The sequence below is a fragment of the Melitaea cinxia genome, chromosome 6 (genome assembly GCF_905220565.1).
Source record: "Melitaea cinxia chromosome 6, ilMelCinx1.1, whole genome shotgun sequence".
NCBI classification, from domain to species: domain Eukaryota; kingdom Metazoa; phylum Arthropoda; class Insecta; order Lepidoptera; family Nymphalidae; genus Melitaea; species Melitaea cinxia.
Window position 1 is genome coordinate 7,115,393 of NC_059399.1, and position 21,078 is coordinate 7,136,470.

At 31.8% G+C, this 21,078-nt stretch overlaps 1 protein-coding gene across 1 annotated transcript in view; it reads right to left on the reverse strand.

Annotated features, from left to right (window-relative positions):
• Positions 1-288: 288 nt before the first annotated feature.
• LOC123654290 (protein FAM107B) overlaps positions 289-21,078 on the reverse strand; it is a 46,748-nt gene continuing 25,958 nt past the window's right edge. The window contains exons 2-4 of the mRNA XM_045590204.1: positions 16,681-16,885; positions 9,004-9,107; positions 289-2,404 (exon numbers count right to left, since the gene is read on the reverse strand). Of these exons, the coding sequence (XP_045446160.1) occupies positions 2,247-2,404; positions 9,004-9,107; positions 16,681-16,802 (384 nt within the window). The 5' untranslated portion in view covers positions 16,803-16,885 and the 3' untranslated portion in view covers positions 289-2,246. The remainder of the gene's footprint in view (positions 2,405-9,003; positions 9,108-16,680; positions 16,886-21,078) is intronic.

Below are 21,078 nucleotides of genomic sequence, written 5' to 3' on the forward strand. Positions count from 1 at the left end.
TATGCCAGTTATGTCCTCGGAATGTCTACATACTCGTAGTTTCTGTTATGCAAGCTAAACGAGAACGCAAATTAAATTTTCTTTGTTTATTGTGAAGAACAGTAAAGCATTACAAGGAAACCTCCTTGTTTTAGAAAATATCAGAAATTCTAAAATATTTATATTTACCAATTCGCAATGGACGCACATCTGTTTTATTGATTAAAAACTTGTTCAATGTGGGATAGGATTTAAGGGATGTTGCGGTAGCGAATTGAGGAAAGGAAAAATTATGCATAAATGCCAAAGTGCTAAAACTCTTTTATTATTTCTATGTAAATTATCAAACTTTGATACATTTTAATTGTAAACTTTATGAAGAATTAAATCACTTAAACACTAGATTAGTCACATAATATCAAACTTAAAATGGCCACGACACACAGCTTTCAAGCCGAAGCTACCTCTTCATATTATGAAGACGATCTTTGTACTAAGTCATCCTAATATAAATCATCCTAATATAATAAACATAACTCAATTTTTAAGAATGAAGTGATAAAATAACGAGTGATTTTTTGAGAGGTATCTTCCTGCAAATAATCAATTAAAACTCAATATACTCTTCTAAAAATAAACAACATTCTGATTATAGGCACAATGGGGAGAAAGGTTTGAACACTTATTATTTCTTGACATCGAGTTGAAATAATTTACTCGACCAAAATACCTGTGTTGTTGAATTTTATTTAAAAAAAAAAAAAAAAAATTTAACGTCTATGGGGGAAGTTTATTGGAAAGTTTTCTATATAAATGATTTAAAATGTATCAGAGATTCTGTTATTTATTAAAAATTCATAAAATATTGATATATTCCAGTTGTTCGAAGAAGATGCTGCAATCGAGGTGTTAAAAATATTCTTCTAAACTTGACACTTCTTTGGAAATACAAAAACAGAAAAGGCTAAGGATGCCTAATATTACAAATTAAACTCAACTAAAATCGGAACGAATCCGTATATATAATTATCTTTTTAAAGATATTGCAGCCTCTACTTCAAACGACCTCTTATTGCTTTCGTGAAAATCACTACGTACGTATCGAAAGTTTTACAGAAATAGGCTCTATAGGTATTACATAATAATACAAAAATATTTCTCATTTCTATCACTTTCATGAACACTTCGATATAAATTATTAATTGGACACCTATTTGATAAACGGGAAAGATAACATTTTAAAAATCGGTATGGGAATAATTCTGTGTACATTTTAATTTTCACTAATTTTCATAAGAATTCTCTACTTTCTTTAGTTAATACGATATAATCAATTTTATAATAAACTCTAACGGTAAGCCTAAGCCATAATGTAGTTATCAACATCTAACTACTCGCTATAAGTTATTATTGTTAAAAATAGTGAAAATGTATAATGATGATATAACCTTAGGTAAATAGTGATGAAAATCTACAGAATCATAAGTGTGCCTAACAATAGTGAACGTTAAAATGATTACGACGATGAAATGTTAGTATTGCGACGATAAAAAGTTTAGAAAAATATTATCTCTTGTTGAAGACGACATTACCCTTATTGTTACAGCTCACGCAGTCGTTTCCTCAGTCAATGGTTTATTTTTAACACAAAACCTACAACAATGTACGTGAAATCATATATTTAACACAATAACTAATACTTTTAAAACGATAAATACGCTTCAATTGATTTTTCTAGAATACACCAAACCGAAAATAATATATAATAATAATTATTAATTCATAACCGCTACATAATAGAACTATCTATATAAAAAAAGTTTATTTTTGTGACACTTTTAGTGACTTAGTTTCAATGACAAACAATAAACACCGTATGCCTATCTAACTATACAATAATTAAATTAATCAAACAAATACTCTTTGCAATCAAAGTATATTCTTACATTTTCGGTCATTCGTATAAATATTTTTCCAAAATCAGATTCAAAACCGATGTAAAGCGATATTATTAATATTTGTTTTTATTTGCCTATCGTAATGCTAGCGACATCTGTATAAATTGACAGGAACAAGCATACAATATGGCGTCTCAAGTATTACTGTAAATGTCAGATGGCGCTATAATCGAAATATTTTGACGATAATTATTACGAAATAAAGTTCGTCACTGCAAACGTTATTCAAGAATCATTTTCATAGAAATGTTTTTTGAATCGTGTATATGATTATGAATCGCGATTTTAGTTTGGAACAGCGAATAAAATTTAGTGCGCGGAGGCGGCGGGAGATGGCGTCGGCGCCGCATGTCGCAGGCGCGCGCGGACCTCTTGTAGCGTGGGATTCGTGCCGGCCTCTATTTCTTCCGTATTTTGTTCTGCCTGTTCGAGACGCCTCGCTCGCTCTGCGATTGCTCGTTCTAATTCTGAAATACAAAGTTTACGCAAGGTTTTACTTTTAAGAAATACTAATTAAACCATTAACAAAAAATTAATAAGATGTATTTGTAATCTATAGTAGGTATCGCGCTTGTTCGAAATATATGTTTACTGATTTAAACGTTAATTGAAAAAATATTAACGCTTCAGCCTGTAATATCCCACTACTGGGCATATGCCTCTTGCCTCTATGCCTCTATGGGGAAAGCCCCATGTCGGAGAAGGATCAGAACTTAATCCACCACGCAGCTCCAATGCGGGTTGGCGGCATATATTGCCTACTATGAGTAACGATCGCTATCAGGTGTACATGATAATAATCGGGACCAACGGCTTAACGTGCTCTCCGAGGCACGGTGGGGAGACCCACAAGGACTGCACAAACACCCAGACCACGGCAAACACCTGTATGGCCAATACAAATGTATGTCATGTGCGGGGATCGAACCCGCAACCGCCAGAGCAGATACAATCCATGACTGTGACCGTTGCGCCAACGCGGCGTCGAAAAAAAGGTATATTTGTACTACCTGGCGAACTTCGTACCGCCTTATTTTTTTTTCTTAAATATAATAATTACATATATTAAAATAAAATACAGTCTATCTTTCAAGTTGGCTCAAACTGCACACGGTGTGCAAATTTGATTAAAATCGATTAAGTATTTTAGGAGTCCATAGCGGACAAACAACGTGACGCGTAATTTATATAGAGAATATAAGTCTACGGGTATAAAGTAAAAAATATTGCGCTTCAATAATGTTTTAAGACCACGTCAATAATACCACTATACAAATAAAGTTCTAATATTTATTTATTTTACATTGGATCACGAACAAGTTTGTAGATACAAAACATAATATTCTTAGTATAAACTATTCACTGCAACAGTATACAAAAAAGAAAGTAATTTAGTAATATCACAAATAAGATTTATGATATAATTAAATGTGTTCCATTTTAGGTTTAAAAAGTTACACAACATGCATAAGTGCATACATACATAAGAATCGAAAATTCCTGTTTTTATCTTATTTCCGAAAAGTAGAACAGTAACATCTTTTACTATCTAAATTAATGTTAATTAAACGTACCAAGGTCGACCTTGCAAGATATTACATTAGCCTTCGATTTAATTGTTTAAGATGGCATAAAATTATGTGAAACGATATTTAAAATAATTATTTTGCAAACAAAATATTCATTTATTCATATCCTTTCGAACAAGATTACATTAATTTTTTCGCCACAATTTCAAAATATTTCTGTATCTTTATATCTTAAGACTTTATTTATTTGCAAAATTTCAAAAGCATTGTATTTAGTTTTGTGTAGATAGAGACAATAACACGATAATTTTACATCACCTTGAAAATTTGTTAGGTAAGCTCGGACTGTAATATAATCTCTACAATCCGCTGCATAAATAATTACTGACAATTTCAGAGCAAAAATTATTTTTAATACACAGTTTTTTTTTTAAATTCTTAATTGTTAAGTATGCACTATATTCTGCTTAAAACGAATAGTAATAGTTATAATACCATAACAATTTCTTCTATAAACGATATTATGGATAGCTATTTTTTTTTTTTAATTTTAGAAGTTTAAATTAAAAATCAATTAAAACAGTGATATTTAAGGCAGCTTTCATAAAATCCAAAAAATGACTAAAAACAAACAATGTATTGTGAGCAGAAGAGTTATGCTCCATTATCTTAATGACACTTGAAACTGTACAATTTTTTTATTTTATTTTATAAAGTAAAAAATGTAAAAGCAAAAGTAAACAATAGGTCTAGTAAGTACATACTAAATATTGTCTAGGCGTACTAGAATAACATCATTTCACTTAAACGCTTTATTATTTCTGCCGATAGAATTTCCTTTAGAAACAGTTTACATGCACTTTATATTTGAAGTAAATTATGCAGGTGCGCTAATTTCTCTGACAATCCGCCAATTGGAAGATAGGAACGAGTTAGCACATCGCAATTTCACTTTCATTTAACCATGGTCATTGACGTTAGGGCCAGGGTCAATTAAGGAAATTGCTATAACTCAACCTCGGTAATAACTCACTATTACTTCTGATGTCTGAACACAAATAACATTATAATTTATTAAAATAATTTTCAAATTAGATACGTATATTTTTGTTTACATATCAAATAAAATAAAAGAAAATTAAATTAAATATGTGGCTGTACTAAAATATTATTTAGTAATATTTTTGTTAGAATTATTAGAGGTATGATAAAATGGAGGAGTTGCGAACAACTTATAGAAATCAATTTATACACACGATAGCAGCAAACATTTAATAGCCAAGTTCGTGTTAACAAATCATTTAAAAGAAACCGCTATACATAACTGCAACCACAGAATCAAATACATACAATCTAACAATCGTGTTTTTACTCAATTCTATTATTAAGGTTTTGTAAAAATAGAACTACTTTAAAATATTATACTTTTAAAATCAGGGTAACAAATAGTCTTCAATAAATAATTAAGTGACAACCCTAAAAGTAATGATTGACGGGGTGAACGTCCGATGCACCTGCACCAAATAACCGGATAGCGGCCGCCAAATATGCGAGGAAAAAAGTGATACTCACGGCTAACATGGTGAAATATTAAGCTGTCAAACGATTGGCCTGGACTCAGGACTTGTAAAAAATTTATATGGTCAGCTCATAACCACCATTAGATGAAAGAAATGATTCCTATGTCATTTTCATTATTATATATATATATGTCATATTCATCTATGTAGACCACTCTGGTGTAATGGTACTTGTGACGTGTAGGCCACCTAAACACCGGTAGTCGCGGGTTCGATTCTCGCTCAGTGTGGACATTTGTTGTTTATACAAAGACTTATTTCCGGTCTGGTTGTCTGCCTAATTGTACCTCGGAGTGCTTGTTAAGCTGTCTGCCCCGGTTGTTATCATAAACACCTGATAGCGATCGTTACTACTCTTCCACGGAAAATGATGCCTATGCCCAGCAGTGGGATTTTACAGGCTGAATCGTATGTCATTTTAAGTAGATGTAATTCGTTGTGACCAGTTCATTTAAGGCAGTGTGAGCAGTATTCAACTATGTTAGCACTTAGTCGGGTGTTGGTGCTTGAAATTGAGTATTGCGAATGACACTCGAAACAAGACTTCATCGTCTTGTGCGTAGATTTCGTCACTAGCATCATATACAGAAGGTCAGTTTTTAACAAAGTTAATAAAAAACCAACAGTACCTAAATGTTACGTTGTGTCGGTTTATAGGTTATGTTTGTCAGCATTACAGCATTACAGCATTACGACATTTGCAAAAGAAAAAAAAAAAGGCAACATTTTATCGCATCGTCAGTACGCGACAATAGCACACTTTGAAAGTAAAGTACGGACATTGTTTGAGCAAATCATTAATTTTAATTAACTGTAAAGTGTTGAAATTCCACAATTAAGCCATGCTATTTAAGTATTGTAATCTTTATTTACTTGATAATTATATACGATTATTTACAGATTCCGCAACAACAATATAAAGTGTATAATAGTAAGTGTGTAATAGTAAGTAGTATAAGGCCGAAGACGGGCAGCAGCGTTTTCGGTGCGACAAAGCCAATACTGCGGTCACCAACCCGCCTGCCCAGCGTGGTGACTATGGGCAAAACACATGAGTTCACGTTATTTTTGGCGTAAACTTGTGGAGGCCTATGTCCAGCAATGGACTGTATAGGCTGTAATGATGATGAATATAAAGTGTAAGTAATGAAAAAAGACATATTTTACAATACTAAGTTACATTTTTTTTTTTTTGTTCAATTTTATCATAAGATTGTGTACTAATGTGTGTAAACAATAGGTGCTGCTTATTCCCTCGAGTTTACCAGAGATCGAGATAGTGTTGGGATTTTGTCATTTTAAAGTAGTATCAGCAATATTTATTTATACGCAAATTTACGAAATATTCTGCAATCAATGTGGTTATGAAGTTAAGGTTTAATCAATACATATAATAAAAATGTAACGGATAGCTGTCTGTACATAGAAGATATATGCAACGCAAATAGCACCCAAAACAATGATCGTTACAATTTTGTCTGTTTGTCTGTGCGTTTGTACACGATAATCTCAGAAACGGCTTATCCGATTTAGATGAGGTTTTCACTAATATATTGTGATAAGCTACACTGAACATTTAGTGTTTGTTTCATGTCATCGGTTTATAAATAAAAAAGCCAACTTAAAGAATCACGTTGAACATGTGAAGTCACTATTCTACGCGGACGAAGTCGCGTGCAGGGCTAGTTTAAGATAAATGTCCTAAAAGCAATAGCTGTCAAAAAAAATGGACGTATCATACTTAAATCTTCCTAAGCTGATTCTAACTTAATTCAAAACAACATTTACGATGTTAAGAGATATCTCTATTAAAAACACTTCTGATTATTCTTTTTCAACACTACATGCAAAAAAAGTGTTTTTAAGTGGTCACTAACAATATGATTTATACCTGTAACGGACATTTAACATATTTTTTGTTGGCGCATTGTGGTACGTGTAATAAAATATCAGGAACTCCAAATAATCAACAACAAACACCCCGTTTTGCATATTCAATATTACTATACTATTTCATAATTGATACCTAAAAAGTCACTTCATTACATTTCACTAAATTCATAAAAATAATTATTTTACTACACAATTACGCTGCTTCTGCATAATTATGTACTCGTATATAGGAAACGCAGTTCAACCGGATAAAGCGTTTCCAGAACTCGGTCGCTCCTATCAAATTTCACATATCGAAATAGTACATTAGGGCTGCTAAAATATAATTGCATTTTCGCAATATAGTTACTGTAGGTATGTATTTATAAAAACAATAATGTTTGTTAATGTTATGGGATTGGTTTGTTACTGACAATAGTTTAAAATATATTACGTTAAACATCTTGACCTCTATTAGACACCACGTAAAAAAAAAACGAGTGTGCTTTGTGAGACCACGCGACTGAAGTGAAACTTACGAAACGCAACTCTCTCTCTTTCTATCTTCACTAACTTATATCTCCCTCTAAACTTCCGTTCGCCTCGCCCGATCTCACTTTTCGTAACGCTCTCGTCACGCATTCACCAGCTTACTGGGGAGTAATTCAAGCGTGCGTAAAGAAGTTTTCTTCAAAAATTTAATTATCAGATATTTGAGGAAGACTAATTTTGATTAAATCACAATTTTCGTAGATTTTATTAAGTCTTGAAGTTCATTATAACAGAAAAAAAAATATTGGCAATATTTAAGCAACACATTTGAAACACACGCCATAACAAAGGTTACAGTTACGTTCTGGCTTCTAGCACGAACATTACAACATTTAAAAAACTAATTCATACTACTTCTAATTTATTTAACAGTTTTAAAACATTTCTAATGTTACATTTCTAAGACAAAAAATGTAATCTGATGTAATATAAAGTCGATGGTTTGTTCGTTGTTTGTTCGGTTGTTGCTGTTTTCATTTTATAATTTTTCAAGAAGTCCGTTTTTTTTATATAATAGACTATTAAACCATAATGCTATGACTCAGACGATTGGAACAATTGGTATAAAGTCAATCTGATATATATAATTTAATAGGGATAAAACAGCGGGGAACATTTAATGAACCAATCATTTTATATATGCTAATCGTATTTTTTAAAGAGTGACACAATTCGTGCAAGAAGGGTCCGTAGTACCGTCAAATATTTAATTATGTTGATTATTAGGATTACGTACGTATGCTATATTATAAAAAAAAAAAAACGTAAAATTTAAAGAGTTTTAGATAGATTTTGAGAGCCTCTATTTCTTACTGTTCACAGTAAGAAATCATGAAGTGATGATTTCTTACTGAGCAGGATGAACTTGATCCACGACTGGTGAAATAGTCTTAAGTCTATCTATAATAGTTCCAATGACTACCCACGGATAGCTGACATTCTTCGTAAAAATATTTGTACAAAATACAAATATCTATTCCGAGCTCCGGAATCAAACCCGCAAACCGTCGGTGTTTTAGGCGACTACACACAATTGTATGAATTTACTTTTTACAAATCAATTTATGCTACGTAATGAATAATAAAACAGTTCAATCTGGACCATATCCCCTTATATATTTACTGATTGCAGATTATAAATAAGCCTAATCGGTATGTACTGAAGCGGTAGTATCGTATAATGCGATGAAATTTAAGTATGTAATACCACTTGTAACAGAAGTCCTAGAACGTTAACAGCTCTCCTACTCATACTTTATGTAATATTGATGAGTACTTTTAAAAAAAATATATTAATTTTCACTGCCATAATTGACCTTACTTTATGACTATAGTATATATATATGTGTTTAGAAAGTAAAATATACATTAAGTTTACCTGGTGTTTCTTTGTGGTCCTTTATTTGATACATTATGTAATACTGATGAGTACTTTAAAAAATATTAATTTTCACTGTCATAATTGACCTTACTTTATGACTAAAGTATACATACATATATGTGTTTAGAAAGTAAAATATACATTAAGTTTACCTGGTGTTTCTTTGTGGTCCTTTATTTGATTCATAAGCTGCTTCTCTTTGTGTTTTGATAACGCCTTTTGAAGTTCGCTCTTTTGATTGAGAACATTTTTGCCTCTGTAACAGATAATAATTTAATACTTACTATCATTCAATATTAAAAAAAGTAAAATAATAATAATAATAATAAACATGTATATGTTTTAAGATAAGAATTTTATGTTATAGTATAGAATATGATCAATATTTGTTATCATTCAGCTACAGATTTCACGGTGATTAAATACAAATAAATAATAATCAGTGTGTTTATCTACGTTTGTGTGTGTGTGTGACCTAATGTGAGTACACGTTCCTATGCTGTAATAGGCTACAGACCGTCAAGTTGATAACAGACCGAGCTGATGCGTATAATCTTATCAAATTTGTTTTTCGCTACCATATAAGGCAATGTCGGCTTCGTACGATAAGTGTCATTACACTGAAGACTGTTCTATATTCATTTAAAATTACCAACAATCATGACCGTGTATTTTTAAAAATAACGTACCTATATACCCAACGTAATCACATAAATATATTTGATAACATTAATCACGGAATTATTGGGTAACATATCCATTATAAAATAATCTTGAAAATCTAAATTTATAAAAAAATCTAAAAAATCTCAGTAGAGGTTTTAAAAGAATTCAAGTAGTCAAGTTATAAAATATTTTTGTATTCCTACAACTGATATTTGTAAATCTATCCTATTGGTACTTGAACATGTACTATGCTTAAAAATATTCTTTCAATCGAAAGCTTCAAGTAAAAATTATTTTGTAACATCACCATCTCAATATTGATTATGTTCAAGGCGACATCAAATCGACAGATATCTATGGTAACTTAGAGATAGTGTATTGATACAAGTGATATTTTATTATGAAGATTTTTTTATTTGCATGACTATTTTAACGTACAAGTATCATCACGGGCGCGGCGCGTGGCGTAGAGTAATTATTTCACGACCTTGTACTCCAGCGAGATTCTAGCATGTTCCAATTTTTTAACTTTATGCATTGTTTGTAGCTTCATTTACTGCTATACTAGCTTTGCAATTCGAATCTATTTTTAAACTATGACTGTTTTAGGGTTCCGTACCATAAAAGGAAAGAAACGGAACCCTTGATATAGGATCACTTTGTTGTCAGTCTGTCTGTCAAGACCCTTTTTCTCAGGAACGCGTGGAGGTATCATGCTGAAGTTCATATAAAATACTCAAGTCTACTGTCTCTTGGAGCTGTGAAAAAATCAAACTTCTAAGCCACCGCAATCAAAAGATACAGCCGTTTATGCTGCAAATTTTCGACACTCGCAAGGGAATCAAAACCTACAGGATACTCAGAATCATGAAATTTGGTACGAAGCACCGTCTTATATAACAGATGCGAAAAGCATAAATTCTTAGTTATATCATATACTGAAAGTACTTTTAATAATTTTGTTTGTACGGAACTCTCGGTGTGCGAGTCCTACTTGCCGTTTTTTTTAGCCGATCCTCCTTTTTTCTTAATAGATTAGTTACGTTTTGATTACTTCATCACTTAAAAGAGATATGCTAAAATTATTCCCACATTTAATTCCTTTTAACAAAATTAATTGAACATATTTTATTAAAATTATTAAAGTAATTGACATAATTATAGCTCACTCGAAGGACAGTGCGTATTTTATTCAACTACAATTCCTTCATAGCTTTCCCACGCGCACTACCTGCATATGTGGACTATTTAGTGGTCTGACGTCAAGGAGTTGAATTGTTTTGTTGCACAGCTGTCCCGATTGGGATGCGGATAGTTTATTTATTGCGCTTACTTTATTTACATTAGACTATTGATGTCAAAATAAGTTATTTTCTTGGCAATTTAAGCAATAGGTATGTTTAGTATTATATAAATAAAAGAAAATAGCGATGTTAACTATTATCAACCTCGGATATTATTGTTATCGCATTGTATCTACTATTAGATGGATCTTTTACGGTTTCCAGCTCAAAACGTTAGTACGTAGTATTTATTTGAAATATTGAAACCTTTCAAGGTAGGCATCACAACAAGATTTCCCACATTAATTCATACGTCACAATACATTATAATTACGTATAGCAAAGTTACACGAAGGTTTACTTATTTATTCGTAACAGTGACTCAATGCAAATTTTGGAACCATTACACAAATCCGTTTATAGAACACTTAGGTATTTACCATTATTTTATAAATTACCCGGTGTTCCCGCACCACCCAAAGTATAACATAGCGTCAATGTCGAATATCTAAAACCACATGTTTATTTTAAAGGCACGTTCGCGTACCAGCAGTTTATTTGATGTGGTTTCAGAATAATTGTTTATTTTGTACGAGTAGTTGTTGAAGCTTTAGTACTTTTGGCTCCTATTATTATTACACAGATAATGCTAAAGTATTCCTGTTTTTGAATATTATTTTTGAAACATGGATCCGACGTTAAAATGAAATTTCCACGCCATTACCAGTCTCATCAACGGGATTCAATTTCAGCTAATTGCCGTCGACTTTACGGAACATCGCTACCTATATTAGAATCTCTTACGGTTTAAATGGAGCTTCTGTTCGAAACATTAAATATAGGCCGCCTGAAATACATATCGCGAACTAAATCTAAGAGGCAATCAGCGTATTCTTCGAAGCACGAAACTAGTATTGGTATCGTAAATATGTCTGGCACCGGTACTTATGTACGTGAAATAAGGAAATGTAGTACGATTACTCATATTTATGGTAAATTCCTACATAAAGTATTACATACGTATTACGCCACTTTCTAAACCGCTAACAAATTCAACTAAGAACACGATTAAAACTTTAAAAAGATAAATAGTTATCACCGGACTACCGTAATTAAAACTACAACGATACTAATACGAATGTCAACATAGACTTTAAGCATTTATTGTTTCTTTGTAATGGATTACAGTCAGGAATATGAAATGCTGTTCCCGTTGGTAGAATTACTTCCTTCCGTAGCGTCGGCGGGCGACGCGGAAATCACTGACGGGCGAGCTCGACAAACTCAAATGACTGGGAAATAGACTAAATCAACAGGCTGAGTGAATAAGCCAGGATTTATACAGTAATCTCTCATACGAATATTTCGCATAACCGTAGTCAACACGTGATCATTTTAAGGGATTAAGATAATTTTATTCGAGATTAAATAGTAGTTAGATAATAAAATGCGTAGAAAAAATACTATTTTGACATTAAATTGACATTGAAATAATACTAAGCATTCTTATTAATATTAATGACACATGTAAGACGACATTAAAGTAAAGTCTTCTTTCATATCAGCTTATTAAAGTTAATTTTATAACTTTACTCATATTTCAAATTGACATTAATACAAAGAAACGTATTTGGCGAGTTTCAACACAAGTTGTCGCTTACACATGGCGTTTTGACTTTTTGTTATATTCGTTTTGTATCTAGGAATAACGCACATCATCAATACTGTTTACGGACAGATGTTCGACACTAAGATGAGATGAGAACAGGATGTCGCGCACCTGTGCGCAGGAATCCAGATAATACACTGACAAAAACTTATTTCTGCAGACATTAAAGAAATCTTGCAAAATATAGTATATAAAATAGGTGTATTTTGTTACGTACATCATATAAATTTTTAAGATGTCACACTAATATAAACACATGATAGTACAGGACTTACTTCAATTGTCATCTTGAAACTGCCAATACATCGGTATCTGGAACGTCGCCGAACCATCAGGAAATTCGAAATGACAATCGCAGTAAATCCCGTACACGTAACATATATTACATTTATAATCACTTCAGCCTATCGCAGTCCATTGCTGGACATAGGCCTCCACAAGTACGCGCCAAAAAGGGCTTGAACTCATGTGTTTTGCCCCCCATACTTACCACGCTGGGCAAGCGGGTTGGCTGGCTTTGTCGCACACCAAAGACGTTGCTGCCCGTCTTCAGCATGTGTATTTGGAAGCCAGCAGTTGGATGGTTATCCCAGCATCGGTCGGTTTTAACAGTTCGAAGGTGGTAATGGAACTGTGTTATTCTTTAGTCGCCTCCTCAGTTCGAAGGTGGTAATGGAACTGTGTTATTCTTTAGTCGCCTCCTACGACATCCACGTAGCTATATTCTTTAACATTTATAATACTATAATTATATTCGTGATAAGGCATACGCATTTACCTTATTTATAGCTACGCTATGATTATGGTGAAATGAAAGTATCCTGTCTGTCTTACTATGTGTAATAAATGTTTTATGACTAAGCCGCTAAACAACTGTTAATATTTATGATGACGACAGCTTTAACCTTTAAAATCATACATCGTTTGGTTACATAGATGTTCTTATGTGAGGATTATGGTTAAATATTGAATATTTATTCTACTTTAATGTCAACATTTGTCTTTAGTCACTTTTATTGTAAGCAGAATGTAATAAAAACCTATGCGTAACGAGCTTTTCAGATAGAGTAAAAAAAAAATTATAAGAGAATTTATAATGTTAGGATAAACGAGTAAACATAACGAAAATCAAAAGCTTAGAGCTGTAAATGTGTGGATCATTTCATAATCTGGAGCAGGCCGTCTGGAGAAGTACCTCAACCTTACAGAAGACCACAGCTAAATAACTCTGCTATCAAGTAGTGCAGTGAGTAAAGTGTTCAGAACTCCTATTGAATGGTTAGGGTTTGGAGCTTGCGATACTTCTAGTATTGCAGGCGTCTATAAACTATCAACCAACAGGTGAGTCGTACAATTGTTTGGCGACCTAGTCGAATAAAAAAAATGCAAGATTTATGCTTTTTATAATTTTAAGTTAATCCAAAATGAATATTTTAAATGAAAAATTAAACTTTATTTTATTTTTCTGTAATCCGATTATCGTACATAGTGTGTTTTTACATCGAGATAACTTACAAGGTTTGCTGATAAGTAAAATGTATTGCGCAAATTGTTTGTACCGCCCTTGACTGAAATAAATCTTTTATTAAACCAGTAGAAATGCACGTCAGTTAAACTTCGCAGTTTCATCTGATGCAGTACGATTGACATATGTCTAACGACCGATAAAAATTTTATACATAGACGTCTTGTTTACGTTACATACGAATATACAGAAAATACCATCGTTTCTGGATTTATATTATATATATTATCCCGCAAACGTTGCTTTGCCATATATCTTATTAACCCGCTTAATCCCCCCCCCCTTATAACTTAGGGGTATGAAAAATAGATGTTGGCCGATTCTCAGACCTACCCGATATGCCCACAAAATTTTAATAAATATTAAAATCGGTCGAGCCGTTTCGGAGGAGTTCAATGTTTAACACAATGACACGAGAATTTTATATATTAGATAAGATATATGTGTATTTGTATGTGTGTGATGGTGTAATAATAATAATGATAGAAACATAAAAGAGTACAATTAACAAAACAAGGTAAGACAACAAACAAAAAAAAAACAAAAAGAAAGAAAAGGCCAACTAGGTTTCTGCCTCAGCAAAGAAGTCTATGCCCAGCAGTTCCACTAGTGGAATGTTACAGGCTGAATCGTAAACAACATTTATCTTTTTATTTTTCTTCATTCATTTTTATAAATCATTAAAAAATATTATTAAAATAATTTATTCTTAAAAAAGTGGCATGCTAATTAATTTTGTGCTTTTGGTAAAATAAAATTTAAAAGCATTACATCACCTAATCTCTGTTTACATAATTACTAGCAGATTCATTGAAAACTAGAGCAATTAAATAAAACGGTGTGACCAAGGGACAGTCGGACGTGACGAAATTCTCCGAGTTCCGCGTTTATACCGACGACTCTATTAATAAGAAACATAATTTGCGCGACAATTTAATGTTATAAATAAAATTAACAACTATTCACTCTCAACGGCCCCCGGTGCGAATACTGTGTGGCCGGAAACTTTCACAACATAAACACAAATGCCCAGGCCACGAGAAAACATATATGGCCTGTATAATTATTTTTATATGGAAGATCGAAGCTGCTACCATTAGCGCAGTAGTAATTTCTGTGTCCATTTTGCCAAACATTCGGCGAATTATTAAACCATCGAACATCATGACAATTGCCATGTTATCATATAAATTCCAATTTATATTGATAGCGTGGAGCATATATTTTTTATATCTAATGACAAGCAATATTACGCTACGCTTTGCTAATCCACTACTTAAAATATACCACATTTATGATTAACGACTATTTGCATGAATGTATTACGTGAAATATTTTATCGCACTTTCGTGTGATATAAGCAAAGCTAAGGTTTCTTTCTTTTAAAAAAGATATAACACGCTCGTGTCACCTTGCGATCTCAGAAGAACCTTTTCAAGAGACATGAAGTGCTTTTAGAAGGGCGTTACAATGGACAAAGACGTCAGCGTCAGACAGTAGGTACTCTGAACGTCTTGAGGCGACAAATGGCTAGCTCCTCTGATATTCAGCTCTTTTTGTATACCTATATTAATATTATTAAGCGGAAATGGTTTTCGCTTGAAAGCGATAATCTCGAGGTTTACTACAGAGACTTTAGATTCATTTTCGTGTTAGAAAACCTCTTTGTTGTTGCTGAAAAATCAGAAAACAAAAAAAAAACGAAAAGCTGTCATTTAAAAATGTGTAAAACTGCTCGAATTGTCATGATTAAATATAACGCTGTATCCATAATGTACTTGTTCTTCCAATTTATTTATTTTAATTTATTATTATAAAGAAGTCTTTAATACGGATAAATTAAATTTAAAAAAAATACTTCCTAGATTTAATTTATGTTAAAATATTATATCTTTATGCATTGTTTAATATTAGGCAATAAACACGACGTCGTTAGAGTAAGTGATTCTATCTAATGCGTTAAGTATGTATGCATAATATATCAACTGAATTAACGTCATCTAATGAAAGTAATATTTCTGTTTGTCTCTATACCAGTATTAAAAAATTTAGTTTCTGTAAATGATAATTACAGAAACTTATGAACTAATGAGTCGATTAAAAGATATCTTGATCTTCTGGAATGTTCGTAGATAGAAAAGTGTGTATTCCTACACACTCATACACACACATGACATAATATCCTTCACTGTATATTTCTTAATCTTGGAATTATTTATTTGTATGGGCATAGCATACATCTAATCTTAATGTCTTTTTAGATATTTCTAGCGATGTTCAAAGGAAATAAGATTATTATCATAAAGGTGAAATGCCGCTATGAAATAAAAAGGTACAGGCATGAAAGTTTTAAACCAGTATAATAGAACCTCTTTGAGCAAATGTATAAACAGAACTACGCCGATTTAGAAGCACACGCGTAGAAGAATAACTTAAAAAAATTATTAAACGAGTACCTACCAAAGTTGTTTTATGAAGGTGAATAAGTACTTTATAAAGTAGTATATGTGATGATATTGGATGTATTTTACTGTAAATATTCTCACCTTTATTGTACATATATTTTTACTATAAATGTGTTATTATTTTATCTCAAAATTGGTATATTCGAATTCAAAATGATAATATATCGTAAATGGCAATTAAAACTATAGTTATTTGATATTGTTGAGAACCTGTTACTTACATTTTCTGATTAAACATTAACTCTCTATGCAAATCCATTCGCAGAGGATTTTCGAGGACGGGATTTTGAATACGGCGTGGCGCGATAAGCCCGTCGCCTGCACTCTCACCCTCCTGCACCATCTCCACGGCTCCCAGGCTTATATTGGACAGCGTGGGACAGCTGCCCACGCCACCACACTCACTTAGCGTACTCCTTGCCAGAACTGGGGAAGAAACACATTATGATTATTTAATGTTTTTAACTAAAAAGTTATTTCCAGAGGTTTCGGAAGTCTACTAGGAAACCCTGACGAAACTACTAATAAAAATGTTATTTATAGAATAATCTACAGTTTTACTAAATTCATTCCTTCATTACATAGTTCATCCATCTGCGTTTAGTTTTAGTTTAAGTATGTGTAACTGTCAGTTCGTACAAAGTATCTATGAGTTAACTACGAGTAAATATAGTACGGCTTATAAGTAGTGCAGTGTTGAAGTCATACCGTGCCTTTAACTGTCTTTTTCGTAATATTTGAACTGATATGAAAAGTTCCATGCATTTATTGAGAAGTTATTAAAAAATAGAGTCAAAAATTAGGTAATAAAGTAGCGATTAAATATGACGTCAATGCTATTGTTCTTAGGAATTTATAATATCTATACTCAAGAATTATTCTTGAGTAAATTATATTCATATTTTGCTTAGTTTGAATCAATTCTCATGTTAAAAAAAAAACTAAAATATTAAACTGTAGATAAAAAATTATGAATAATTTTGGTAATTTTACATACGTATATTGAGTACCTAAGTTACCGTACGAGAAGAGTATGTATTTTATTGAATCTAATCGGTAGATAGATAGATATTCTTTAATTTACAGAATATATTATTATTTTGGATGCTATAATTAAATAAAAAATAAATTAAATAATATTTAAAGCTCCTTAAAATTAATGAGATCCTTATACTGATAACAGATTTTGCAGATATTGTAATTCGTATTAGTATTAGAAAAAAATAATAATTAATTTTAAGTAATATGTACTAAGTTTAATATTATACAGTGGCACCGAAATCTTTACGTACAATATAATTCCGAATATCCTTTGTCCTGATTTCATGTTTGTCCTGATCACCTTAAGCGTAATACAAATGATTGCGTTATAAAAGAATCTTGTGAATCACCAACGATGATATCATCAAGGTTAGGATTTTGCTACCACATTTTGAAACATCGTATAGAATCAGATTTGAACGCTCTAAGCCCGATAATCTTTACTTCATGTTGCGAAAACAATAATCACACTAAAATAAAAATGAAATTTAAACCAAGTATACTAAAACTTTGAACAAAATATCATCATATAAGGTTAAGATGTTTGCCTCTTTTTTCAGAAAAAACCTAACAATTACTACACATAAATTATTATATATCATTTTATAGATAAATAATAGCTTGCTCTACCGGCATCCACAACTAAGAAATTTATTATTACTTTTATTTTTATAAATTAATTAATAATTAAAATTATACATATGATGACGGATTTAATTTTGAATGAACGTCAACATGATAGACGGTCGAAAAACCTTTGTTCTATTTCAAATCAACTCACGTATAAATACTTTTTTTGTAATTTTGTAAAGTGATAATTATTATACTTATATGGTGCGAATTATTCGCACGGTTATAGCTAGTATTTTTATGACATTAACAGTTATCGGAAAAACCATTCATTGTAAATTAAAAACAAAGTTTAATGAATAATTCGAACCTCAAATCAGCAAGAATGCCTTGTTATTTAAATCCTTCTAACTTATATCAATCTCGTTGTAGTGTTTTTACATCAGGCTGAATTTTTACTAAATTAAATTTCCATGAAGCTGCGCTCTAGATTTTTCTTACATAATAATATACCGATCAATTGTTAGTCCAGCTACCGAGCTGGCACCGTTTCAATAGAATATGCAGTAATCGCCCCTACTTACAATTCAACGGCCTACGTTCCGTATTTTTTATTTACGATACCATTATTGCTAGATTTAAATATTTTTCCCCTGTGACCTCGTTTATATTCGCACAAATAAAATACATTTATAAAATCATATTTTCCTTTGATTAATTATCCGGCACGCTGTTAACTTATACATACACACTGAGAAGTTAGTCGAATTCATTACCCTACACTACTCAAATAATACTTCACCACTGGTTCCGGGCTCGTTATCGTACGCCATGACCCGTTTCCTGCACTCTGGGCAAGTTGAAATATATTCGTAAACTTTAAAAATCAGTTACTAACAAGGACAAAAGTTAACGTTCGATTAAAGAGTAACTTGATTTTCCGACAGCAGACGACAATTTTTTTACTCGAACAATTTGACTTTGTCATTGGATAGCTTTCCACACACAGCTTCACCCGTGGATTACACTATGTTGGCTGTTCCGTTTTCTCCCGTTAAAATATAGCCTGTTTCACTTCAGTGATAACGTGGCATTCTACTTTTAAATTTTTTAAAACAGGTCCAGTAGTTTTTGTATTTACCCATTACAAATAAACAAAAAAATTAATATTTCCTATCGTATTATAATATTAGTAAGTATAGATACAATATCACACACAAAATGAATCATGGATTATATTAATTAATGAAACATAAGCACGTGTTGAACAAGACGTACTTAAATTTTATCATGCAACCACAAAATGTAAGTATAATTTGTTAATAAAATAGATAATCGATGATTTTAATAAATAAATATTAATATGCTCGATAGACAACGAAGTTACAGAGAACAATAACAGAGTTCAAAATACATAACTATTCCAAATATATATAAATTCTTCAAATTAATCAGATTAAAAAATATGCTTGGAGCGTAATCATTAATTAAATCTAATCAATTACAATAACAGTAATTGTTTGTCTACATGGAACGTGAACATGTAACGTGTAATGAGACATTCATTAAAGTGTGAAATTGCTTTGTTTTAATACTATTAGCGCGGAAAATAAATAATTCGCAACACGGGAAATAAATATACTACCGGTTGAGACGATGTGCGATGCTAGCAACGGAAGTTTTCATGACAAATAACTCCTATTTTACGTACTATCACGTAATGTTTGTAGCCACGCTAATTAGTATTTGTAACTGGTTTCAATATATATATATTTTTATGTAATATACGTCGAGTTCGTGATTTAGCGTTCTCTTTAATTAGTAAATTCTTTTTGTAATTGCATATTTAATTAATTGCACATTTTACTAAATAATTTATATACTTAAATAGTTTGTGTACCGGCCAACCCGCAATGGAGCAGCGTGGTGTATTAAGCTCCGATCTTTCTCCTACATGGGGAAAGAGGTCTAAGCCTAGCAGTGGAATGTTACAGGCCGAATTATTAGCGTTGTATCTCAAAAATATCCTAAAGTTGTGAATATGTTATTAGACCGTAAGTTTATCTGTATACCTAATATAAATTATATCTATAAAAAGTTAAAGGATGCGCCCTTGAATTGTTCAATAAGTCTTGTTTGTAACACTTAAGAAGACTTATTGAACCAGACGACGGTGAAGGTCACGTGTGCAGGTGCCGGGGAAAATCCCTTCCAATATTCTCAGGACCTGTTTCACCGGTTACTGATAAAGAACATCTCACATGCAAATTACTGATAGAATATAGACCCAGCTCCTATTTTTTAAAAGCGATTCATTTTACTTACGGACCGTTATATTTAAATAAAAAACAAGAAACAAATCACTTTCTAATAATTGTGTTTGCTCGCAAACGAAAAAAACCGACGAGTAATACAACGTAGATCGACGAAAAAATAGTCAAGTAACTACGCGTTATCAAAGATTACTCAAAAAGCAGTAATCAGATCTCAATAAAATTTCTATGTGACCACATGACAAACATCAGCTTTCGATTGAATTAAAATCGGTACACCCAGTAAAAAGTTATTGCGGATTTTCAAAAAAAAATTGTAAAAATCGGTCCACACGGTCAAAAGTTCTGATGTAACATACATAAAAAAAAAACAGTCGAATTGAGAACCTCCTCCTTTTTTGGAAGTCGGTTAAAAACAGAAAATGGAGCGTATATCAACTAAAAACAGATCCTTACAACCTGTTTTATCTCAACTAAAACTTTAAATTCACAGGTTGCGAATAGAAGAAATATTTGATAAAAAATGTGGAATTTGATGGTAAAAAATCACTTTTACTCAACTTTATTAGCAACTGTTAAATGAGGACTTTGAACAGGTATTTATTTCTTACAGGGTTTAACTACCTATAGAACAAATTGAAGATATACCTGACAGGCTGACAGTACAATTGCAATGTATTAATTAGCAGTTAAATCTTTCAAATGGAATATATAATTATTATATATATATAGTGT